Source organism: Recurvomyces mirabilis (assembly GCF_035927965.1).
Source record: "Recurvomyces mirabilis strain CCFEE 5264 chromosome Unknown scaffold_33, whole genome shotgun sequence".
In the NCBI taxonomy this organism is placed as follows: domain Eukaryota; kingdom Fungi; phylum Ascomycota; class Dothideomycetes; order Mycosphaerellales; family Teratosphaeriaceae; genus Recurvomyces; species Recurvomyces mirabilis.
The window spans coordinates 151699-177019 of record NW_027041967.1 but is presented as its reverse complement, the minus strand read 5'-3'; the positions used below and the strand labels follow the sequence as shown (position 1 = coordinate 177019).

General features: G+C 52.9%; 8 protein-coding genes across 8 annotated transcripts; 2 read left to right on the top strand and 6 right to left on the bottom strand.

Moving 5' to 3' along the window:
- Positions 1-1314: 1314 nt before the first annotated feature.
- FAS1_1 (beta subunit of fatty acid synthetase) lies at positions 1315-7013 on the top strand (the record flags this gene model as incomplete). Its single annotated transcript, XM_064842411.1, has 3 exons — positions 1315-1834; positions 1887-6844; positions 6903-7013. The coding sequence occupies 3 exons, from the start codon at positions 1315-1317 to the stop codon at positions 7011-7013; spliced, it is 5589 nt and encodes a 1862-aa protein (XP_064690039.1).
- Positions 7014-7398: 385 nt separating this feature from the next.
- On the bottom strand, positions 7399-8352 carry LTS14_009729 (uncharacterized protein; the record flags this gene model as incomplete). The annotated part of the gene is made up of 1 exon (XM_064842410.1): positions 7399-8352. One exon carries the CDS (start codon positions 8350-8352, stop codon positions 7399-7401), a length of 954 nt encoding a protein of 317 aa, XP_064690038.1.
- Positions 8353-8878: 526 nt separating this feature from the next.
- Positions 8879-12808, bottom strand: LTS14_009728 (uncharacterized protein; the record flags this gene model as incomplete). Its single annotated transcript, XM_064842409.1, has 1 exon — positions 8879-12808. The coding sequence occupies one exon, from the start codon at positions 12806-12808 to the stop codon at positions 8879-8881; it is 3930 nt and encodes a 1309-aa protein (XP_064690037.1).
- A 2483-nt stretch (positions 12809-15291) lies between these two features.
- Positions 15292-17113, bottom strand: LTS14_009727 (uncharacterized protein; the record flags this gene model as incomplete). The annotated part of the gene is made up of 3 exons (XM_064842408.1): positions 15292-15944; positions 15996-16937; positions 17017-17113. The coding sequence occupies 3 exons, from the start codon at positions 17111-17113 to the stop codon at positions 15292-15294; spliced, it is 1692 nt and encodes a 563-aa protein (XP_064690036.1).
- A 1419-nt stretch (positions 17114-18532) lies between these two features.
- On the top strand, positions 18533-19093 carry LTS14_009726 (uncharacterized protein; the record flags this gene model as incomplete). Its single annotated transcript, XM_064842407.1, has 1 exon — positions 18533-19093. The coding sequence occupies one exon, from the start codon at positions 18533-18535 to the stop codon at positions 19091-19093; it is 561 nt and encodes a 186-aa protein (XP_064690035.1).
- A 1185-nt stretch (positions 19094-20278) lies between these two features.
- Positions 20279-21962, bottom strand: LTS14_009725 (uncharacterized protein; the record flags this gene model as incomplete). The annotated part of the gene is made up of 5 exons (XM_064842406.1): positions 20279-20970; positions 21018-21057; positions 21149-21196; positions 21250-21748; positions 21808-21962. 5 exons carry the CDS (start codon positions 21960-21962, stop codon positions 20279-20281), a joined length of 1434 nt encoding a protein of 477 aa, XP_064690034.1.
- Positions 21963-23496: 1534 nt separating this feature from the next.
- LTS14_009724 (uncharacterized protein) lies at positions 23497-23936 on the bottom strand (the record flags this gene model as incomplete). The annotated part of the gene is made up of 2 exons (XM_064842405.1): positions 23497-23704; positions 23782-23936. 2 exons carry the CDS (start codon positions 23934-23936, stop codon positions 23497-23499), a joined length of 363 nt encoding a protein of 120 aa, XP_064690033.1.
- Positions 23937-24550: 614 nt separating this feature from the next.
- LTS14_009723 (uncharacterized protein) lies at positions 24551-25286 on the bottom strand (the record flags this gene model as incomplete). The annotated part of the gene is made up of 3 exons (XM_064842404.1): positions 24551-24831; positions 24891-25056; positions 25245-25286. The coding sequence occupies 3 exons, from the start codon at positions 25284-25286 to the stop codon at positions 24551-24553; spliced, it is 489 nt and encodes a 162-aa protein (XP_064690032.1).
- Positions 25287-25321: the final 35 nt, after the last annotated feature.

Below are 25321 nucleotides of genomic sequence, written 5' to 3'. Positions count from 1 at the left end.
ATGGCTGTCGCGTGCTCCAACGATCTCCGTTCTTCCGCAAGCTCGACAGCAACGTCACACTGGTTCCCTTCGTCTTATGTGTTCTCTCGCCCGATCACACACCGAACGACCAAGTGTCTACTTCTACACTGACAGGGCAATGGCTCTTACCTTCTCTCAAAATTGCAAGCTCGGCCGCGGAATCAAAGCTCGGGCCGTGGTAGTAGGGTAGTGGTTCGATCCTGCAGAAGGAAGGCAAATCGTGAGGGTAATGGTATTCGTGTACTGGAAGGGAGCGACGATAGTGTATGGCAAGATTAGTGACAACAGAGTATTGCCTTTGACGATAATACACAGGCAGCAAGCTATCCTAAACTACAGCTGGAAACATGGCGAGCACGTTGAGGCTTTTGCTCGGCATAGCTACAGCTTGGGGAGAAGTTTATCGATGCGGGCTGACGGTTGGGGAGACTCGGATGCAGCGCAAATCCATGCAGCTAACGTGGCTACATGCTGGGTTACGTCTGTTGAGCCGCCTGTCGTTTCCCACCAGACCACGCTGCAGGGTCGATTGTCGAGGACATAATCCATCGCAGGCAGCAGGTATGAATACTCAATGGCAAGCTGTTCTTTCGCTGTAGTCTGTCTCCATTGATCACAAATTTTGAGTTGCCCTGTGACATCGTTTGGCAGCAGTAGCGTGAAAGACTTACGGGCGAGAAAGTAGTGATCACTGATCTTTGAGAAATGCCTTGTAGCCTCCAGCATAGCATCCCAGTCTTGCAGTCCTGATTAATGAACATGATGAGCAGCTGTAAAGATGGGTGACGATCGCCTGCAGCGATGAGATAGATTACGTCGCCACAAGAGCCTGCAACATAGTGAATGTACGGCAGTGATGTGTCCATATGACCACGACTTCTAAGATCGTATCATCCCGATGACCCTCACGCTAGCACGAAACCGCTGCACCCCAGATGTAGCCTGCAGCGAAAGCTCTCATAGTTTTCCCTCACCTCGGACACGAGACCACTCAACGTTACCCTGCCTGCAGCTCACCACCCACTGCACAACGGAGGATTACGGTTGACAGGCGTCGTTGTGTGACCTGCATAGGGCGTCGCCTATCATCTCAAGTTTGGCCCTGCTCACGTATCGGTCCTGCTTCAACACCCTCCACTGCTCCAATCCTTCTCCTCTACCCACCTGGCCTTTGCATAGCATTGTTGCCTGTGATTACACTGGCCTAATCTCACTAATCCTCCAAATCCGACATACACTAGCCAGCATACACGAAAAACAGAATAATCCTCGGCCTCATCCGAACCACCCAAAATGAGGCCCGAAGTAGAGCAAGAGCTCGCCCATACCCTGCTCGTCGAGCTTCTAGCATACCAGTTCGCATCACCAGTACGATGGATCGAAACGCAGGATGTCATATTGGGCGAGAAGACGACAGAGCGGATAGTGGAGATCGGTCCCGCAGACACTCTCGGTGGTATGGCAAAGCGGACATTAGCAGCAAAATACGAAGCATACGACGCAGCTAGATCAGTACAACGACAAATCCTCTGCTACAACAAAGACGCCAAGGATATCTACTACGATGTTGACCCTGTCGAGGATGAGCCTGCGGCAGCTGCGCCAAGCTCAGGCAGTGCGGCTCCAGCTGCAGCATCGTCAGCAGCTCCAGTCGCAGCAGCAGCACCACCGCCACCAAGTGCTGGGCCGGCGGCGTCTGTAGCTGATGCGCCTGTTGGAGCTGTGGAAATCCTGCGAACACTCGTGGCACAGAAGCTGAAGAAGCCATTGGCTGACATCCCTCTGAGCAAGGCCATCAAAGATCTCGTTGGAGGTGAGCAGAGGTCTACTTTTATGCTTGTACGGTGGTAGCTGACTTTAATCAGGTAAATCGACACTACAGAATGAGATCCTCGGTGACCTTGGGAAAGAGTTCGGCTCAACACCTGAGAAGCCAGAAGACACACCACTGGACGAGCTAGGAGCAGCAATGCAGGCGACCTTCAATGGCCAGCTTGGCAAGCAGTCTACGTCATTAGTCGCAAGAATGGTGTCGTCGAAAATGCCGGGAGGTTTCAACATCACAGCCGTACGGAAACATCTCGAGACAAGGTGGGGTCTTGGACCTGGCAGGCAAGATGGCGTTCTACTCATGGCCTTGACCATGGAGCCTGCGGCACGTCTTGGCTCGGAGAATGATGGCAAGGCGTGGTTGGACGATGTTTCACAGAAGTATGCAACACAGGCTGGCATCAACCTGTCGTCTGGTCCTGCTGGCGGAGATGGCGCTGGAGGTGCTGGTGGCATGATGATGGACCCTGCCGCCCTCGACGCTCTCACGAAAGATCAAAAGGCACTGTTCAAGCAACAGCTCGAGCTCTTTGCACGATATCTCAAGATGGATCTGCGAGCTGGCGACAAGGCTGCGCTGGTGGGCAAGCAGAACGAGGTTGCGTTACAAGCACAGCTTGATCTGTGGAACACCGAGCATGGCGAGTTCTATGCCAGCGGTATCGAGCCTTCATTCAGCCCTCTCAAGGCTCGTGTATACGACTCTTCGTGGAACTGGGCTCGCCAGGATGCACTCACCATGTACTACGACATCATCTTTGGTCGACTGAAGGCCGTCGATCGCGAGATCGTCAGCCGCTGCATCCTCATCATGAATCGATCAAACCCAGCTCTTCTCGACTTCATGCAATATCACATTGATCACTGCCCAACCGAGCGCGGTGAAACATACGAGCTGGCTAAGATGCTCGGTGAACAGCTCATCGACAACTGCCGCGACGTCCTTGGTGAAGCACCTGTCTACAAGGATGTCGCCATGCCCACTGCACCACATCTGGAGATCGACGCACGCGGCAACATGAACTACGACGAAGCTCCTCGTGCATCCGTGCGAAAGCTCGAGCACTACGTGCGTGAGATGGCAGAGGGTGGCAAGATCTCCGAATATGGCAACCGCACCAAAGTCCAGAACGACCTCCAGCGCGTGTACAAGCTCATTCGACAGCAACACCAACTGTCCAAGTCATCACAGCTCGAGATCAAGTCACTGTACAGCAACATCGTACGCTCACTATCCATGAACGAGGGCCAGATCATCCCGACCGAGAACGGCAAGTCCACCGGCCCGAAGGTCAACGGCTCGTTGAAGAAGAAGGGCGGCAACGGTCGTGTTAATCCGTCATCCAAGCAAGGCAAGATCGAGACCGTACCTTTCTTGCATCTCAAGCGCAAAGAAGAGCATGGCTGGGAGTACAGCAAGAAGCTCACGAGCATCTACCTCGATGGTCTGGAGCAAGCCGCCCGCGCTGGTGTCACTTTCCAGAACAAGAATGTCCTCATGACTGGTGCTGGTGCTGGATCTATTGGTGCCGACGTGCTCAAGGGTCTGATCAGCGGTGGTGCGCGAGTCATCGTTACCACTTCTCGCTTCTCTCGTGAGGTCACTGAGTACTACCAGGCTATGTATGCTCGTTCTGGTGCTCGCGGCTCGCAGCTTGTGGTTGTGCCTTTCAACCAGGGTAGCCAGCAGGACGTCAATGCGCTGGTCGACTACATCTACGATGAGAAGAAGGGCCTTGGCTGGGATCTTGACTACATTGTGCCTTTCGCTGCCATTCCAGAAAACGGCCGCGAAATCGACAGCATTGATTCGAAGTCGGAGCTTGCTCACCGTATCATGCTTACCAACCTTCTGCGCATGTTGGGTGGTGTCAAGGCACAAAAGGCAGCTCGTGGCTTCGAGACACGTCCTGCGCAGGTCATCCTGCCACTGTCGCCAAACCACGGCACCTTCGGCAACGACGGTCTATACTCCGAGTCCAAGCTTGCTCTCGAGACTCTCTTCAACCGATGGCATTCCGAGAGCTGGGGCAACTTCCTCACCATCTGCGGTGCAGTCATCGGCTGGACTCGTGGTACAGGTCTTATGGGCGGGAACAACGTCGTTGCGGAAGGCGTGGAGAAGTATGGCGTTCGCACTTTCTCACAGCAAGAGATGGCTTTCAATCTGCTCGGTCTCATGGCACCATCCATCGTGAACCTATGCCAACTCGAGCCAGTCTTTGCGGACCTCAACGGCGGCCTACAGTTCTTGCCTAACCTCAAGGACCTGATGACGAGACTCCGAAAGGAGATCACTGAGACTTCTGAGATTCGTCGTGCTGTTACTCGTGAGACTGCGGTCGAGAACAAGATTGTCAATGGCGAAGCTAGCGAGGCGTTGTACAAGACTGTTAAGGTCGACAAGCGCGCTAATCTGAAGTACGACTTCCCTCGACTGCCGGACTGGAAGTCCGAGGTTGAGCCGCTTAATGGCGATCTCAAGGGTATGGTCGACCTTGAGAAAGTGGTTGTCGTCACTGGTTTCTCAGAGGTCGGACCATGGGGCAACTCAAGGACCCGCTGGGAGATGGAGGCTTTTGGCGAGTTCTCGCTCGAGGGTTGTATCGAGATGGCGTGGCTCATGGGTCTGATCAAGAACCACAATGGCCCTCTCAAGGGCAAGAGCTACTCCGGCTGGGTCGACGGCAAGACCGGGGAGCCGGTCGAGGACAAGGACATCAAGGCCAAGTACGAGTCGCATGTTCTGGAGCACTCAGGTATCCGACTTATCGAGCCTGGACTGTTCAACGGCTACGATCCTAAGAAAAAGCAATTGTTGCAGGAGATTCAGATTGAAGAGGATCTGGATCCCTTCGAGGCGTCCAAGGAGACTGCTGCTGAGTTCAAGCGCGAGCATGGTGAGAAGGTTGAGACTTTCGAGCTTGAGTCTGGCGAGTTCCAGATCCGGCTCAAGAAGGGTGCTACGCTTCTCATTCCCAAGGCGCTCCGCTTCGACAGATTGGTTGCTGGTCAGATACCAACTGGATGGGACGCGAAGCGATATGGTGTGCCCGAAGACATAATCTCCCAGGTTGACCCGGTCACACTCTACGCTCTGGTTGCCACCGCTGAGGCTCTCATGTCCTCTGGTATCACGGACCCGTACGAGTTCTACAAGTACGTGCACATCTCGCAAGTCGGTAATTGCATTGGCTCTGGTATCGGTGGTACTTCTGCTCTGCGTGGCATGTACAAAGACCGATGGACCGACAAGCCGGTGCAGAAGGACATCCTCCAAGAAGCTTTCATCAACACGATGGCTGCTTGGGTCAACATGTTGCTCATCTCCTCCACTGGCCCCATCAGGACACCCGTCGGTGCTTGCGCTACTGCTGTGGAGTCTATCGATATTGGTTACGACTGTATTGTGGAGGGCAAGGCACGCATCTGTTTCGTTGGTGGTGTGGATGACTTCCAAGAGGAAGGTTCGTATGAGTTCGCCAACATGAAGGCTACCAGCAACGCCGAGGACGAATTCGCTCACGGTCGCACGCCAAAAGAAATGTCTCGCCCCACAACAACGACCAGGAACGGCTTCATGGAATCTCAAGGTTCGGCCGTGCAGGTTATTATGGATGCACAACTCGCGCTCGATATGGGTGTGCCGATTTACGGTATCATTGGTTTCACTGCCACTGCCACCGACAAGATCGGCCGCTCGGTACCGGCTCCTGGCCAAGGTGTTCTCACCACTGCTCGTGAGCAGCCTTCCAGGTTCCCATCGCCATTGCTCGATATCAAGTACAGGAAGCGACAGCTCGACTTGCGACGCAAGACCATCAAGAATTGGCAGGAGTCTGAACTTATGTACCTGCAGGAGGAGGTGGCAGCTATGAAGCAGCAGGGAGGCGAGTTCAACGAGACCGAGTACCTCGAGGACCGTGCATCGCACATTGAGCACGAGGCGAGACGGCAGGAGAAGGACGCTCTGGCAAGTCTCGGCAACAACTTCTGGAAAGCCGACTCGCGTATTGCACCTCTCCGCGGTGCGCTCGCCACCTGGGGCTTGACAGTCGATGACATTGGCGTTGCGTCCTTCCACGGCACCTCTACCGTCGCCAACGACAAGAACGAGTCCGATGTCATCTGCCAGCAGATGAAACACCTTGGTCGTAAGAAGGGCAATGCGCTGATGGGTATATTCCAGAAGCACCTGACTGGTCATCCAAAGGGTGCTGCTGGTGGGTGGATGTTCAATGGCGCCCTCCAGGTCCTCGAGACCGGTCTTGTGCCAGGCAACCGGAACGCGGACAATGTTGACAAGGTCATGGAAAAATTCGACTACATTGTCTACCCAAGCCAGAGCATCCAGACAGATGGCGTCAAGGCTGTATCGATCACCTCCTTTGGTTTCGGTCAGAAAGGTGCTCAGGCCATTGCGATTCACCCACGGTACCTCTACGCCGCTCTCGACCACGTACAATTCCAGACCTATAAGCAGAAGGTCGAGTCACGACAGAAGAAGGCCTACCGCTATTACCACGACGGTCTGATCAATAACACCATGTTCCGCGCCAAGGACAAGACGCCCTACGAGGACGCGCAACAGAGCGCCGTCTTCCTCAATCCTCAAGCACGTGTGACTCGGGACGCTAAGACCTCCAACCTCACATACCCTAAAGTCGCGCCTGCGCAGATGAAGGACAAGAGCACGACCGAGATGGTCGAGACGCTGATGAAGGTTAATGCCTCCGCGAACTCGAACCCGGGTGTTGATATTGAAAGCATCGACGCCATCGACATTCACAACGATACTTTCTTGGAGCGAAACTTCACCCAGGGCGAGATTGCGTACTGCCAAAAGGCTCCGTCTCCACAGGCAAGCTTCACAGGCAAGTGGAGTGCCAAAGAGGCCGTTTTCAAGAGTCTGAAGGTGGAGAGCAAAGGTGCTGGGGCGCCGCTTAGGGATATTGAGATTGTGAACGACGAGAATGGAGCACCTAGTGTTGTAGTAAGTTTATGATCCTGTTCCTTATGTCGTGTGATGGTATGCTGATTTTCTCCCGTAGCTTCATGGTGACGCTAAGGCTGCTGCTAGCAAGGCCGGCGTCAAGTCGACGACTGTCAGTATAAGTCACAGTGATGCGCAGGTCATTGCTGTGGCTATTTCGTCTTTCTAAAAGCGAGAAGGTGGCGAGGGTTCTCTCTAGCGCTTGTGTAAGTACTGTGCAGGACTTTTGGGCAAGGCAGACTCATGCTTTGTAATATATCCGACGGCTTCTGTATGTTGGGAGGCAGGCAATCTCGAAATCATGTGTATACCCCGATCATAAAGCGATTGATAGACTGTATGCTTATTGTTAACACCTTTCTTTCTCGAGGAACTGCTATCTGTCAGTCCACTCCACCCTGTCGTGAGTAGGAGAGCCTTGTCGTCTGCTTGTAGATATGAGGAGCAGATTCACGCGCGGGAGCGTCAAAAAGTGCGTGGCTAATTTGTTCGATCAAGTGGACATGTCTGCTGGCTGTCAGACCTCCGATTCTAGCTACGACTTGATAGAAGCGTTATAGCTTGTTAGGAAACAACGGGGCATTACGGCCTCCTCTAAACAGATCCAACATCTCCCTACCCATCCATTGCTGTCTCGACTTAGCTATCCCTCCCTCAAGCTCCTGTATCCGATTCTTCTGGATCAGATACCCGTTCCCGTTCGCCTTCATCCCCAGCCCCATGATATGAGCGACCGTAAGACCAATCGTCTGGGCATCATTAATCGGTACACCTCTAGCTCTCATCTCGTCACCCCATTCCTCGAGAGTCTGCCCTTGTCTACGACCAAGAATAATACTCGTAAGCGTGATGCCCGGCGCTATAACCGCGAGCGCGATGCCGACTTTAGCACAGTCGCCTTTGAGCGCTCGCAAGTATCCCACCACACCGTGTTTGGCGGCAGAGTACAGCGGTGCTCCTGCTGAGGCGAGATAGCCTGCTAACGACGCCGTCATGACAATACTACCACCTTGACCTTTCCCAGATCCTTTTCGAGGGCCGCCTGTAGTATTCGCGTCGTTGCGAAGATGATGCACGGCAAGCTTGAGACTATCGCCCACAGCTCGAATATCAATATCAATCGTCTTTCGATCAGGCTCAGCCAGCTCGCCATTCTGGTCCTTATGATCGGTGAAGATCTGCTCGCCGATCTCGGCTACGCCAGCATTGATGAAGACGTGATCGGTACGGCCGAATCGTTCGGCTGCTGTGGCAAAGGCTCGACGTTGTGAAGACCAGTCGGTAACATCACATTGGACGTACAGGAATCGAGAAGACTCCAGCAGTTCCTTGACTGGTGGCGGTGAGGTAGCTCGGTCAAGCACGACGACGTTGTTGCTATATTCGGAATTGTGTAGATAGAGTGCAGTTGCAAGACCAATACCAGAAGCTCCTCCAGTAATGAGAACAGTCGAATGCTTGGGTGGATTTGCTGTGCTCGGCGAGAGGCTGAACGCTTCAGATGCCATCGCGATGGCCTTTGTCGATGTCGCTGGCAGACCTTTCAATTGTTTATGGTTCGCGAATACTCCAGAGACGCGACAAGTCAGCCATATATTGCAGCAGAGGGGGTATCTCTTGGCCCTCGGCTGAGTCCTTCTCAAGCTCCAACGACCTCACAATATATTACCCCATCGACAAGGACAAGCAAGCAGCAGTCATATGCAACGTAAGCGAGGTGAATAGAAGATACAAGTTGCATTCCTTGCTACGACTAAAGCAATAACATATCTGGTATCGTGCGATAAAGAAAAATGCATCAAGATCGAAGCAAAAATTCCACGCTTCATAATATCACGCCATGCCACTTGCTCGCTATATCTTGCAAAACAACGAATATGCCAGTCGTATGCGTAGTACTGGTACATAAGCTCTTTCCCCCAAATCCCCCCTCCTACCCTGTAGAACCAATATGCCCCTAAAAGTATATACATAGAAACAATAAAAAATATGCCGTATCAACCATCTCGTAGTCCGGCATTCGTGTTGCGAGAATCAAAACATACCGCCATCCATCGTAGCATGCTGCTGCGGAACAGGCGACCTAACCCTTCGTTCCGGCGACGTCGGATCAGGTGTGAAACCGCCGTATTGCGGGATAGCAGGACTGCTATGATTCTCGAAACCATGCTGGGGCATGAGACCAGGTCTCTGCTGTTTAGCATGATGGAAACCACGCGGACTACGAGCAGACTCAAAGTCCGGCTCGGTCGTCGATCGGCTCATCCAGAGGTCCGGGGTCTTCGATCGACCGTAATTGCCGTAATTCTGCGCGTCGTCACTCATGTCACTGCGACCCATACCGAAGATTTTGCGGGCGCCACGACGCTTGGGGTTGATGGGTGGGAGTGGCGGAGCGCTGTCCATGCCGTTCTTCAGCGAGGCGCCTTCGGGTAGATCCACCGTGTCTACGTTGGACGTAGCAGAGATCAGTGTAGGCTCCGAGATATCGAATTTGGATACGTTCCGCTTCCGAAGCATACCATGTCGTGGCTGGATAGTCGTAGGAAAGTTCGCGGCTTGCGGTGTGTTGTGGCCGGAGATCGGAGGGGTCGGATTCTGCGCGATTGGCAACGTGCCTGGAGATGGTCGAATGTGGTTTGGATAGTACCCGGTCGGTGTATATGTGGTAGGGGCAGGACTGAGACCAGTCGGTGTGTATGTGGCAGGAGAAGCTCCGGTTGCCAAACGTGGCGTCGGCGGCACACTAGACGGCGGGTCCATCTTAGCATCGAAATAATTCGTCATTGCCGGCGAAGGACGACTGTTGCTACGTGATCGACCTTGGCTGTCGAAAGGACTACTGGCCATATCGGGCGAGGGCCGTGGTGTGAGTTCCCTTGTGATCATTGGTGACAGTTCAGGTACACCGGCAGCACTCGAGCCAGTCCCTTCGATCATAGCTTTCTCCAGATCGTCACGATATGGTCCAGTCCTGCTTCGCGAGCGACCAGTAGTAGCCTCCGAGTTTGATCGACTACGAGCACGACTAGCCTGAGTAGAAGCAGGCGATTGACCAGCCGCACGGCTGTTGCTTTCAGCTCTCGGCCTTGACTGCTGATCCCACTCACCATACGGCAAGCCCGGCGGTGCCCGCTGAGGAGGTGGCATAGGTGGTCCTCTGTTACCAGAATTACCTCTTGGCCGTGTCGCATCGAAGCTGTACCCAGTGCGCTCATACTGTGAGTTCAATGTGGCGTTGCTTGCGTTGACATTACTGCTACCGATACCCAGCATCTTCATAGCCTTAGTGGGTGCAGAAGGACCACCTCGACCCATGTCAACCGACTCTCTGCTAGATTTCGATCGCAACATGCCGAAGGCCTTGAAGGCACCATTCGTGCTCGGGGCGGGACTAGCGCCCCTGCTCTGGTTCTCAACAATGCTCTTCAGGTTCTCTTGGACAGCATTCCGGCGTGCAGCAAGCTCATTGTCGAAGGCATCTCGATCGGCTTGGGTGGCCGTGCTTGCTTCTCGAGTATGCTGCTTGCGGAGCTCGTGCTGCCATGGCTGGCCGGCGACACTTTCTGAGTCTTGGGAGACTTTGGACTGGCGATCCATCTGGGCGGTCATGCGTGAGGGCGCTCTCGAGCCCATGCGGCTTTCCTGGCGCATACTATCGATCGGACTGACAAGGCCTTCTTCATGCGGATCCAGCGTGCTGTATCGAACCTCCGAGTCGTCCAGGTCCCAAGGATTTGAATTGGTGTACGTAGACTCGACCCGCGACTCAGTCTCGATTGTGCTTTGCACCGCATCTCGCCCTGAACCAGTTGAGTTCCAAAAGCCACTCGGCATCTCCGGAGGATCGTCCATCGGGTAAACCGAGGAGTTGGTGCTTGATTGTCGCAAATGATGTACCATACCATTCAAAGGCTGTGATGTGCTTGGCCCAAGTGTTGGCGAGTCAAATTCCGTGTTCGTTGATGGTGGCGGGTCTTCTGAGTCGACTTGTAGTGTCCTCGACGATGGAGATTGTTTCAGGGAAGGCTCCATATCCTCGTCTTCTTCTTCCTCCACCAGACTTGGCTTTGACGCATGGCCACGGAAAGCAGGATGTTCAGAAACCGGCGCGAGACTCGCAGGCTGCCACCTATTGCTTCCATGATCGCCATATCCGAAGCTGTGCTGAGGGTGGTACACATCTTGCTGCATAGCATCCTCTTCCTCCTCACTGTCACTTGCGCTAATGTTGCCGAAAAACGTGCGATGGGTGTCGTACTGCGGAGCAGCTCCTGACTTGACAGCCATAGAGTTGGCCGCGTTTTGGAAGACGTTGTACGCTTTTGTTGGCTCATGCCCCTTGGATGCTGATCTGGATCGTGACCGCGTGGATAGATTCGAGTTGCTTCGATTTCTGTCCGCGTGTTCTAGCCTACCGGCACGCTGCTGCACAGAAGAGCCCGAGACACTGCGCTCACGTTCCACTTGCTCCAAGCGAGCAGCTCTTTGGTGCTCTGCAGAAGCACTAGGAGCTTTACGGGAGTTTTTCCTAGAAAGTGATCGCTGTAATTGCTGTTGGCGCTCCAAGTATTGATTCTCGTCAAAAGACTGCTTAGGCTTGTTGAAGGCTCCCATGGCAGTCGCTTTACCTCTGTCACCGGGCTCTAGGGCTTGCGTAAGTTCTGGAAACTCCATGATCTGTGGGCTGACAGGCGATTGTGGTCCACTCGTCAACGGGCTGCCAGTATTCGAACTCGTTTTGCGAAGGGATCCAAAGGTCGTCAGTGGCGCCATAGCTGGTGGAGGGCTGTTCGAGCGGAGTGCAAAGAGTTGTTGTGGCGTCTTCACCTCACCCAGATTTGTTGCGCTTTTAGCGGTATACAGGAATGGAGGAGGCTGAACACCATTGTTGAGAGGTCGCGGACGATGTAGCGAGTTGAGCCGTGTCATGGCAGAAGTCTGTTGCTCCTGAATATGTTGGTCAAGGCCTTGTTCGTAAAGTCTTCGAGTCTTGGTGTCGGAACGCTTCAGTGAAGGTGCGATTACTGCAGGCGAAGGGCCTTGTGAAGCAGCCACCATCGGCGAAGAAGTGCTTGGTGCTTGTTGTGATGCTACAGAAGTTGCTGCTGTGGACGATCGTGCCTCGGAATGTGCCATGGATGAGGTAGTCGATCGCTTCTTATCGTACGAAGAGAGTGATGGCGAATGCGACAGATCTTTTGCGGAGTCGTTAGGCGTCCTTGATTGCGTATCCTCCTGCGCACCAGCACTCACATCCGTGGTATCCAGCCCAAAGTCAAACGACGGCTCGTCTTCCATCTGCCAATCTTCCACAGCTTCCCTCTCCTTCCTGTACCGCTGGAAAGCTGACATGCCGATATCATCCTCGTATACGGCCTTGCCGAGTCCAGAAGAGCTCGGGTTGCCAGTTGCAATCTTGTATACCTTCTGTCTACCACCAAACATGACATTTCCTTCACCAGGCCGTGCCCTGCCCATCACACCTCCCGAATTAGAGTCACCCTCGCTACCATAACCTTGCGTATCGAACGAGTCTTGGCGTCCGAAATGGAAACTTGGCTTGATCGAACTTCGAGTAGACTGCACTTCAGCAATGTCGTTCAAGCCGTTCGAGCCAAACCCGAAATCTGCCATTCTTGATCGCCGCCGAGGCTGGAGCACACTATCATCGCTGGCCTTACCAAGCAACGAGTTTGGGTCATCCTGCTCTCTCAGCATGCTGAAACGTGCGGATAAGTTTGGCATAAGTAGACTGGTTCGGAAGTTGTCGTGAGATGGTAGCGCTTCGATGATGTTGAGTTCTGGTTTCGCTTCGGGCTGCTTCTTGTTCTTCTTCCATCGACTCGTGGCGCTCTTCTTCAGACCGGGCGACACTGGCGCAGGCGTATTGAGAATGTTCAGCGCATCGGTGGATGTGCTCGGCCCATCCGAGCCCTTGAGCTTGTTCCTGAATTTGTTCATGTTGAATCTGATGAAGTCAGCTCTGCTCTTCCCGCAAAAAGCAGTGGTGTGGTATGTCTGCGCCATTGCAACGACAATAACGCGAGGTGGAAGACTTACTATGACGAGAAAGCAATGCGCTGCTTCAAGTCTTCTCACACGCGTCTCGATAATCGTGTAACCACTCCCACGTCCTCACCACCTCCGTTTGCACCACTCCAAACTTCACTACAGTCACTCGCGCAAAGTCCAGCACGCGGCAAGGTCCCGATAAAGCTCAATACTCGATGGTATGTCAAGGCCGCCCAACAGCATCGCCAATAGCGTCGGGTAGCTTCCCGTGCTCCTGTCCTAGGATGACCACAGCAGGCAGTACAAACGCGCAGACGTCGTCGTTGGTCGTCCTTCGTTCCGGTCGACAAGCGATGGTGTGTTCTGCAGGAATCCGTGTTCTGTCCCCCTCGATCGTGTTCCCGACCCCCGGAATGCAATCCGTGAAAACACTGCCTTTTGCCTTCTTCTCCACCTAACAATAAAGCCCCTCCTCAGGTCTCGCCGTCGTCGTTCAATGCCGAAAAAGACCGTGTGCAAACGTGTATGTCGCAGGTTGCGTAGAGCGTTTGTCGGACTTGGGAAGAGAATATGCTCTGCTCTGCTCTGCCTCGCTCTGCCCCCGGCTTGCACTCAATCAAGCCTGCACGCCCAGGAGAGGTGTAGCCTGTAAGAAGCAGGAGCCAATGCGCGCGATGGAACGCACTGACCCCCGTTGATGGAACAGGGATCATGCTCGAGACTTCTTCTGGTTATGAACCAGTCATCTCCGCGCACGCGACATTCGAGCGATGCGTCCTATGTATGTGAATAGAACCTCATCCGACTTATAATCTGAGCCGCTATAACACACCACAAGCCAACATCTTCAATGGATACATCGTGGTGGCCATACTACTCACATCCTGTACCCCTGGATATCCCTTCTGCAGGCGACGAGCTCCCGTTTCATCTCGGGCGGCACGTTGGCCGCTACTGCAGGTACCGCAGCTCTGATCAGTTTTTAGCTCATCTCCTATCGATAGACGATCATCCTCCAAAGTGATAACTAGCTCATGTTATGCTGCCGCATCAATACTATGTCCTCGGACTCGGCCACCGTAGCGTGAGTCGACCAGCGTATGCTTACACTGCTCACCTACGGACGACTCGGAAACAGAGTATCAAAACGAGCCAACATCATAGCGCTGCTGCCCTCAATAAAATTTGTTCCTACCCAAACAGTCTATCGTTTGTAACAAACGATCCTCCTAACCAGGGGTACAGAATTACAGATTCATGTCCTCCTCCGCGCCCTGCGCGCCTCCAAGACAATGCATCCCGGCACATCAGCCCCCAGCAAGCCGTCGCATGGCCACAATCCTCGCAAGGCTGGTCGTTTCACGAGCGACCCCTATCACACTCCCTCACAGGACTTCTAGCGCGGTAGTTTCTTGATTGCAAGATCCACCGGGGAAAGCGCTTGAGGTGCTGTTGTAACGTTGGTGTCCGCTCTACCTTGTCGTCGGGTCAGCTCTTTCTCTTGACTTGCGATTCAGCGAAGAATGATGGTCGCTTTGACGACGGACCAGGAACCTGGCCCTGGGTCGGGATTGTTATTGGTATGGAGTATGTAATATTATTGCCGGCTCGGTATTGCACATTGCATTGGATCGCTTGATCGGACGATGTACTGTACCTTTGCCGAATCGAACAACTGTGTCGGCTAACAACGAGTCTATTATATTGTGTGACGTTGAGAAGGAAGTGTGACTGGGGCTTGCTTCGTTGAGCAGCATGAGCAACCGCATTTGCTAGCCAGTGCAGCGACGTCAAACAGACAGGCGATGGAATATCAATGACGACGCTGGGTCGAAACATGAGACATGTCAAATGAGATCAAGCATGGTCAACCAAGGTAAACATTTTACAACCTTGGAGGTTTACCAGAGTCAACGGTCGACGTGACAGCGAACGTTGGTGGACGGTTTGATGACAGCACTCCGAATTTGATGGCCTATCCCGGTCGAAGACGTTGTGGTGCAAGGTTGTTGTTGCTGAAGAATCCTTACACCACGCGGAATAACGCTTTTGAGTCAATGGCCAGATGAGCCTATGTCGTTATGTTCAAGCCAATATTATTATGATCGCGAGCTACAGATCTTCGTTGGCAAGATCTGCGGACAAGCACAACAGCGATAGCGTGTCCGCCGCGCAACTCAATCCCGTGCTGTACAACGGTAGCACGCGTTATGGTCGCGTTCGTGGCGCGACACCAACATCCACGTCCATATCCACATCCACGGCCGAAAGGCAGCATAGGATCCCGCAAAGGCTCGAATGCCGTGCCGTCATCACTGCCCCAAGAAACACAATATCGAACAAGACCTCAAGCTCGGGGGGAAACGATGCTCTCAAATTTCTCGCCCACAGCATTGCTCTATCTATATAATCTCAAACCACCACGGCGTCACCTACAGCTCATCCCTCCCACTCTGTGCCTGCCCACCCCCATAAACCCCCTCACAAACCGCCGGCGTCCCGACCTCCATCCGATAAATACACTTCTCCTCCTCCATAATTTTCCACACCTCATTATTCTCCGCGCACCCCAACACAACCGTCGTAGCACGATTGGGACCATTCCAGCAGCCTTGGCCACCACCATATTTCATCGCGATCCTCTGTCCCGAGCCCAGACCTTTACCATCCGCGGGTACATCGTCGTCTACGGTGATGATCTCCATGGTCTCGTAGTTGCCCATGTTGGTGTGCCCGCCACCTTTCTTGGGTTTCTGCGTCGTGCGTTCCATGAAGCAGAGTTCGTATGTATACTCGCCTGAGTCGGTGGAGACGCATTGGCCTTTGAGGGAGCGGAAGACGTCGTCGGGGCCGAAGTCCTTGTTTAAGTCTTCTTTGTGCTCATCGTTCGACTTGCGCGAGCTTTCAAGGTCTTTGCGTGCGGCTTCGAGTCTGTTCCTGGCGTCTGTGACTGCTTTGCTCTCACTTGAAGAGCTGGAGGTGTCTGCGAGGATCCCAGACTCGATCATTGTCACTCGTAGGTCACGTAGCTTTTGGTCGAGGAAACTACCGACTGGAGATGGTAGGTAGTTCAGAAAAGCGTATGCTAGAACGAGTCAATTGTGATCAGGCATGATGCAATGGTTAAGACACTCACACACGCCATCATCACTGGTCTCGCCTTCCTTATACTCCTCCCAATCAAGCCCATTGTCCTTGTCAGACTTGATCATAGCATCGAGATCGCGGTCGTGGGCAGCATCAGGCGCAAGACCCTTGTCCCTCGCAGCATAGTCCTCCCACGCTCGTACAGCCCTCTTGACTCCTTCATCATTGAAATTGGGGTTGTACTCGTCCTTGAATGCAGTGAGAAGGCTTTCCAGCTCCGCCAGCCTGTTACGGCTGGAATCACGCTCCCCCCTCGTCTTCTCCAGAGTCTCCCTGAGCTCCTCCGTCCTCTGTCGTGCCAGGCCAACGAGCATACCCAGCTTTCCGACCTTCTGCTCACCAGCTTTTACCACTTTACCCTTCTCCCTGCGCTCGACCTCCGCCAACTCGTTCTCAAGCTGCTTGACCTTAAGCTCGCTACCCTCGATCTCCGTACCTAGAGTCTGCAACCGATCTTCAACCTCCTTCCTTTTTCTCTTCGCTTCAGCGACAAGCTCTTTCCTCTTCCTCCCTGCATTTCCCAGACTCTTCTGCCGCACCTCGTCCACTTTCTTCCACTCCTTGCCAATCTGCTGACATTTATCCTCGCACTTCACTCCGCCCACATGCTCCCACTCCTCGCTGCCATCACAGCATAGGTCGTAATCACAAATTCCATCGTTGACATTCGTGAAAGGGACATATGTTGGGACATGACCTCTATTCTTGCAGTAAAAGCCTGGAAGCGCCAGTGTGCTGTTGGCTCCATTTGGTCCAACGTCTGCTGGAGTGTGGGGAGATAGTGGTGAGAGGTGAGCACACGCAGAGGTTCCAGGCTCATCAGATCCGTCTGGGCAGTCGCAGTAGTCGTCGTTTATTCGGTTGACTGGAAGCTTTATTAATGGGTTTGATATACATGTGAAAGCTGTAGTGTCCTTGTAGAATTTTGCAACTGATAGGCAGAGTCAGTACATCAGGACAGACGATATGGTATGAGCTGGCCATTGGGACTCGAATATGCAGATACATACACTCCGGGCTCACACCTCTGGGTCTACTGCCTTCACCATTTGCTGCACGGACCGCTGCGGCACATTGAAGGCACAATAAGGCAACTGTCGACTTCATCGTGCTGCTCATATGTGCATTGACAGCACTCGGAAACGAGCATTAATCATTTCACATGACAGCTTGCCCATATCGAAAGCCATGGATGGCCTGAGGCATGAATGCATCCGAGGATTCTAAAGTCCTGGTACTGAAATGAACATTCATCACAGGCCACAATCACAATTGCTTCTTGGGTGCCTTAGCCTCACGATTCACGACAGACCATCGTCCTACGACAAAATGAGTCACGATCGATCGCGCGACGAATGAAAGGACTGGACTGATCCTGCACATCGACTACCGATTGACGCAACATGTTGGTGGCTCTACCTTCTCAACTGTCTCAGCACCTCGGTCGAGATCGTCAAACTTGTCTCAAGCTGGCGAAGTCAGAGTCAAAAGGCAGTATTCGCTCGGCGTCGCGTCTCGCCGATTGTCTAGGAAAAGCGTGCAGTCACGCAGACGTGCCACCATCGTGCCATGAGCCTCGCAACGAAAGTACCGCGGTCCATTTGAATCGCCTCGAAGCTTTCGTCACGTCGACTTTGCCACCATAAGCTATCGGTTGGTGTCTCAGCTATACTGGGGCATCTCACGACAACGAATGCTGTAAGCCTTCAAGCAGTCACCTCACTTGGCTGGAGGTCTAGCAGAGCGGATCAGCAGCTTGTGGCTGGTTGAGGGCGAAGAAGGAATGTAGCCTTGCTCAGCTGACGATCGTATGGCGCCACGGAAACCCGCCAGATAGCTGCGAACGTTGTTGTCGGCGAGATCTCAGCACTCTTCGTGCCAACGAGAGTGGATTGACGCCCAGAACACTGCTGCGCCTTGCCAATACTGAACCAACCAGCACATCTTCTTGGGTCGAATGGTGCGCAAGGCACGATAGAAGAGTGGTTCAGCGACACGTGTAACCACGCAGGCGTCTGTCGTAACATCTGCAAAGCAAACACAAAATGACGAGGGACGCGCAAGAATTGGTCTTGGCCAAACGACAAGTTGGTACGAAGCTTCGAAAATTATCCAGACAGCCTATCACAGAGCACAGAAGCCCCTCGCTTGTTCTGGCCATCCTCGGGCAATCGGTGTTCGTGTATGCCGCGCCGACTTGAAACGTCGCCCAAATGCGGGGGATGCCCTGCTGATCCACCCTCGTACCTGCGTGATTGGGCAATTCATCGTCGCCACAGAACACGACAGCTGCGTGCCGACCTGGAGAAGGTTTCGTTTGACGCGGCCTGGTCCTGAGGCTCAGCCCGGTACGACGCACCCCCTGGCATTTCACAGCGAAAGACCGACCACCGAGATGATTAGGTATATGTCCTGCAGATTGCCTGGCTGTCCTGAATGCCCAAGATATAGTTCGTCCCAGTCCTCTTCTGCATCTCTCTGTTCTGTTCAGCTTCACAGACATTCTCAAACGAACATATCGACAATATGATCAAGGACTTCAGGACGAACGTTGACGAGAGCCATCAGCGGCACATTGCTCTCGAGTTGATCCAAGCTCTCGTCTTCCGTCAAGACGAGCGGGTGGCAGACCTCTGCCGGGACCACCTCGCATACTCTGCTTTCCTCTCACCAGAGAAGATGCCATCTCTAGACGATACCGCAGACTCCCCAGCGATGCGCATGAAGCAACTCATCGGCTTCGACCAGGATGACCATGCTGCACACGGCTGGTCGCCCATCTCGCATACAACATTGCAAGACTTACTCGACGCACGACTACGAGCGTATGGTACATCAACCATGTGCCAACAGAGAATCATGGGCATCATGCAGAAGGACAACATCTGCGCTGTTCGTTTCCGAGAACTCAACAGGCTTGGTGCTCTCGACAAGACCTCCGTCATCAGGATGCACTTCTCCGGGGCCAAAGTCGACGCCATCGACGAGTACGTTGACGCTCGACGAAGCTATGGATTCGAGCGAGCAGTCGGTGTCGACGACTGGAGCTCTGCACCGTCTTCTCCCGCATCAATCTACTCGATGTGAGCGTCACGCGTAATCGACTAGCGACGTCTTCACGACATTGTTGGTCGATATGGACAAACATTAATACTCAGTGCTGCAATGCACGACAACACATCTACAATCACACCGTCAATGTCTACATCCTACGGCATAGACAGACCACCAACGCTCAGCAGTGGCAGAGTACAGACACGTGTCTCGAAGTCGAACAAAACGATGAGGACCCTTCAGCCCGTCATCAATCAAAGACGCTTGTGTCTCCACACATCGAAAGTACGTGCACAATATTAGCGAATTTTTGCCAAGTGCAAGGACTCGGGAAGATTCAACGACCATAATGGAGACGAGTCGCTGAGACTCTTTTATAGGAGCACCGATCAACGGGGACGGAGGCACACTGGGGGAGAAGCAGAGTCAAGTGCCGCTATCAATGATGAACGATGGGAATGTGGTTTTGACGCCGACTTATGTATCTTTTATGTATTATGATCATGAATATCTATCTTACCACATCTTCAACCTGTTCGTGCAAATAGTCTATCGCTTTGTCCATATGTAGCATCTTTCAAGCGTCCGAGGAGACGAGGTCATACTAATGGAAGGCTGGTGTGATTGCCTGCGGCTTAGGGTTAGGGTTTGGGTAAGCTTGTTCGCGACATCTCTCATTTGTTTAGCTATAACAAAGTCCACGAAACGCTGTATTTGGGGGGCCACGAGTATAAATCACAATTAATGCCAGCATCCATGAGAATGTCCCGTCCGTTTTGTGTCCAGGAGGACCCAATACCGTCATAGGACAACCTTGGCGTTCATCTGTGCATGCCGTGCTCAGCTAACAAGAATATATTCTTGACCTCCATCGTCATCTGTCTGACAGATGTAATTCGTGCACCACGACTCCAATCTTGAAGAACAAGGAGCCGAACGTGAAGTCAGGAGATGTCTTTCATCGCTGCATACTATGGTCGAAGCGATAATCATAGAAGCGTACGATGTGTATACATCTCTACAACGCAAGCTAAAGCTTACATTTGTAGTGACTAACTAAACGTCGACATTTTTGGCCACCGTCTGGTCCTCTCTCTCTCACTCTAACTAATTCGATCGATCGTCGCGACTTGCCAAAGAAGCTACTGCATAGAAAACCATTATTGCCACGGAGGATCTTGATCGACCGACCTTACCCACATTGTCAATCATGGATCTTCAGAAGATCATAACCGTCTTAGTCCTCAACCTCGCCCCATACCTCCACAATACCAAAGGCGCTGGCACCAAGAGTACCACTGCTGCCAGAGAAATGACAGTGTTGCCCCAGCCGTATCCTAGCACCCTATACATTGCGGGTGTGAATAGCGGAAACGCAAATGCGTACATACTGGTTACAAATCGTGTAGCCGCCGTCGCTGAGCTGACATACTCCGGATATGCATCGATAATATAGGCCGTCATGGGCTGGCCAACGATCTGACCTCCGAAGGAATAGAGAAAGGCACCGATGTCGACCACCATCCAATGTACGTGGAAAGCAGCAGCCCATCCATAAACTAAGAGCCCGGAAGACACGATGCGCACGGATGGGAGCACCAATGGAAGGTGCCATTCAGGTGCACTCTCGCCTTCACTCAATCCAGCATTGGCCGTGAGATGGGCGAAGATGCGGTCCATCAGCCTGCCAGCAACCTGGGAACCGACGACCTCGCCAAGAGCAATTGCGATGTAATGCAGTCCAGATGTCCCAACGTGCTGGTGATAGTGCTCAGTCCAGAGCGTGGCGAAGCTCGACAGAACGATATATAGGACGCCGTAATTGAAGGCCTGAAAGACGGCCACGATCTGGACTATTGGGTGGGTCGCTAGGAGGCGTAGTGGTCGACTGAACGACAGCCATATCGATGCTGAGCCCGTTAGCGGAGTTTAGTTGAATGTGAGGGTCTATTGTTACCGAGAACATTTCTGTCTGCTTGGAGGCGTTCGTATACGGTCTGGTATCTGCTTTCATTAGTGTCTCGTCTGATCCTTTCGCCTCTTCGATAAAGGATAGTCGGTCCATGCGTCTCTTTGAACACGACGAACGACAGAACCACCATGAGGCCCTGGAAAGCAGATGTTGACCAGAACATCCTGTCGGAACGTTAGCAGCGTGACCACAATCCTTTATCTTCACGTTCAATCACCCAGCGCCATGTGGTCCGCTCCGCCATAATACCTCCGATTATAGGACCAACAGCAGAACCTAGAAGTGGGATCAGGGAGTAGACGGCCAAAGTTGTACCACGCTGCTCCGGTCTCCAGATGTCGCCCAAGACTGCCGCCGCTAAAGAGAAGATTGCTGATGCTCCAAACCCAGCCAGGAACCTCGCCGCGATGAGAGTCTGCTTGTTTCTGGCAAACCCGCAGACAATGTTGAATTTCAAAAACCAAAGGTTCGATGCGTGCAAGATAGGCTTGCGACCATAGATCTCACAAAGAGGGCTGAGAAGCAACGGACCAATTGCTGTGGCAAGTACGTAAATAGACAGGGCCATGAAGGACTCGGTGCTCGTCATATGCAACTCGGCTGCTATTGCAGGTAGAGCGGGAGCCATGATAGTGGATACCATGATCCTGTTGAAACATGTGGCTGAGAGTGCGTCTGTGACCGTCCATTTCAAGGTTGCGCTCCAATCTTTCGGACTGTTTTCGGCAGTCAGCATGGCTTTCGGAGCAGAAATGATGCTTGCTGCAATGCTCACTTGTCGGAGTCGGATGGCTGGTCGAACGCAACCAGGTAAGGATCATCCGGCTTGACGGGTGGTCGTGCTTCGACGACTATGGCCATCTCAATATCCGGGTCTGCTGTGACCTCGATTGGAGGCATGATCTGTTGGACTCGATGTAACGAAGACATGATTGCAAGAGAGTCGTGAACAGTAATGTGATGCAAAGGTAGAGAATGTATATTACAGGATGGGGGTGGGTTTTTATCAGATCATCAGATAGCACACCTTCCCCATTGGGAATGGCAACATGAATCCTGAGCGGAAGACTTGCGCCATTTGTGGTACGACATGGGCCGCTATGCATAATGTTCCGCTTAGATGGCCTATCATGCCGTAGACAGTATGGAAAGGTAGAGTTGCTGCCTAAGATGGTAGCATAGTTCCCTAGATGTCATTCATAATCATCTGAGCCAAGAGGTAAATTATTGTATCATACAGGTGCTGTCTAGATGCGAACGCCATCCATCGCATTAAGTGGGCTTGAGCATCCTTCCGACACAGTAAAACCGAGCATCATATGCTTGCCATTTTGGAGCGCAGACTTATCACCTAAGCATCTGCACAAGCCACACACATGTTCCTCTGCTGATGTCCATGTGCGGCGTTGAAGGCTCCGAGAACAGCGTATGCATTGGGCAGGCGTGGCAAAGGGACGACTTCGTATATCGCTGCTATGTCAGTGCTGGGTCTGCCATCAACACAATCGCACCTTGGCGGTAGACATCTTTGTCCGACCATGACTACAGTGGTATCAACAAATCTGCAAAATCTCCTCGTGCTTGACACTACTCGTTGCGGCTTGCGGGCAACTGATAGTCTTCATGATGTTGAAATGGGCGCCGCCCAGAATGAACGTAACCTCAGTGATTGCCTCCACCTCGACGAACTCGTCGTGTTTCTCTAGCTCGCATATCATCACCGCAGCGACCATGTTCGCAAGATTACGCAAAGCTTTTCATTGCAGGGCAGTTCCGGAAGAGGCGCTGCGAATATATCGGACGCGGGGCATGTTGCGGACGACGACAGCGAACAGTACAGCTTTCATGATGTAGGCATGACAGCACCTTATATACCCGCCCCACAGAAGACATTTTTTGCGGAGCAATGATCCTCTTGTGAAGCCTGCAACATATCAGCGCGATGGCAGACGCCGGTGTTCACTCCAGCGGCAAGCTTCTAGGGAGAATGCGCTCCTCTTGACGTCGTTATTCCAGGCAGCAAGGATATACACCCACCCACTTAGCCGCACTTGGCCACTTACATTGGCCACCTACATTGGCTTCGAGTCTTGCGATGCCGTCGCCTTTCCGTCTTCTTCACCCTCTTCCCCCCTTCGCCTTCTTCGCCTTCTTCTACTGCTTCTCCTCCTTTCCCTTCTTTCCCCTCCTTCCCCTTCTTCCCGTTCTTCACCTTTTTTCCTCTCCTCACCTCCTTTTCCCTCTTCACCTTCTCTCCCGTCTTCCCCTCCTTCCCCCTCTTCTTCTCCTTCCCTTCTTTCTCTCTTCACCTTCTTCGCCTCTGGCTCTGTTCACCAGCGACGACAGGCTGCACCGTCGAGGTCGAGGTCGACTTGTGCTTCTTCGGCTTCGCCGCCCCAGCAGCGGTGGGCTTGGTGGCCGAGGCCCTCTTCGATTCCTTATCCTTGGCCTTGACCTTGACCACTTATTTAGTGACAGGCTGAGTAACCACAGCCGGCGGTTTCGTCCCGTTCGAACTAGACTTCTCCTTCTTCGACTTGGCCTCCACAACGTCACCCTCGTCATCTCCAGCATCTTCCTCGTCTGCATTCACCCTCTTGCGTTTACCAGATTTCGTCGCAGAAGGGATGACTGAGGCCGTGGATTTCTTGGCCTCCCTCAGAGGCATGTAGCTGAACGCGACATCCTTGTCCGCAAGGCCATCCAGGGCGTGATCTTGCGGTTCATCTGCCTGGTCGACTCTGTGTACCGGAACATGAAGTCCTTCTCCAAGGCTAGGATATCGTGGATCTGTTGTGCCGTCGTAATGCCGTTGCCGCGGAGGTAGGACTGGGAGAATGACGTGACCTGTCTGTCGTTCCGATCAAGCCCTAGGACATCCAAGACCATCTCGAAGGCCTTCATGAAGTGTGCAAACAGAGACTTTATTGAATTGAGTTGGGTTCAACGTTGCGAGGTGCTGCACCACAGTGTCAACAAACGGCATGGTATCCACACACAGCAAAGCTTAGGAACTGGACAATGGTTGTGAGAAAAGCGTGGAACTGCGCCCGTAAGCTCCACACTGCAGGCTCTTTCACCTTTGTGAGCTCTTCGAGCCAGATCTTCAACTGCTTGATCGTGTGAACGCTAGTGGTGTGGAGATTAGAATCGCCAACTCGGTTGGTGGCGTCATGCGCAGCATCTTCTTGACCTTGTCCTCCAGAGCCATGACGGTGATGCTCGTTACGATGCGATGCGTCAAGGCTGCTTGAGACCGAAACCGCCGAAGCTTGTGATGAAGTCGGTAGCTTGATTGTGTCCGTACCTGTGGCGGTGTAGGTGAAGAGCGAAGAGCTGGAATGTACAGGCTATAGTGGTTGAAAGCAACAGCATAATAGCAAGAGCAGTTTCCAGCACCATGCTGCACAAGAGCCTGTGCATCTGCTGTGTGCTTCATTGCCCCCTAGTACATAGTAGCTATCGCAGCTGACCTCCTGCGTGGTCCATCAATGTCAATGGCCATCGGTCACTACGGTCTACGATCGTTTGGCTAGTGCAGAAGTGCCACCCTCGCGCGTCGCCCAGTCGTCAACTTGCTTCGGCATCTTCAGATCCCTGATACGAGGATACTGTGCTAGCGTCTTCCAAGTAGTGAAGATCCTCTTGTTCTGCTGATGTTCGCGCTGGCCAGAGACGGTCTGATTGGTCTTCAGGAAGTCCATGTTTGGCTGGATGCGATACATCCAGACCGCCTCGCACATGATGTCGAACATTGTGGTGGCCCACATCTGATACTGGATTTGCTCTTCTGATTGCCCTGCTCTATCATATGACGTTAGTGTTTGTTGGGACAAGACAAGGGTACGGAAAGAATACCAGATATCCTCGATGGGAAGAGCGTGCTTCCAGCCTCACAGGAATTGGGTGGTGATTCGCATGGGAACTCCTTCAGACGGCTCAACCACATTGCCCTGCGGTCATCGGGGTCGGCTTTATCCCATTTTGCGAATCTACCGTTGCGTTCGATGAACGCATGTAGGTTCTGCTTAATGTCAGCAACGTTGAAGACTTCGATCTGCTTGCGGAATTGGGCATCATAAGACTCACGACGATGATGAAATAACAGGCTTGGTGCTGTGTGGTGAACTGCGTGGCTCTGTCCTTGTCTCTCAATCCCTAATACCTGGTGCTGTGTCTGTTTCTGATGATGCCCGGCACAGCTGCACGCACCATCTTGCGGCTCTCGATCATCAAAGCGTCTGGACCGTCCATGTCGTGCTGTATCAGTGTTGTGGTAGTGGTGGTAA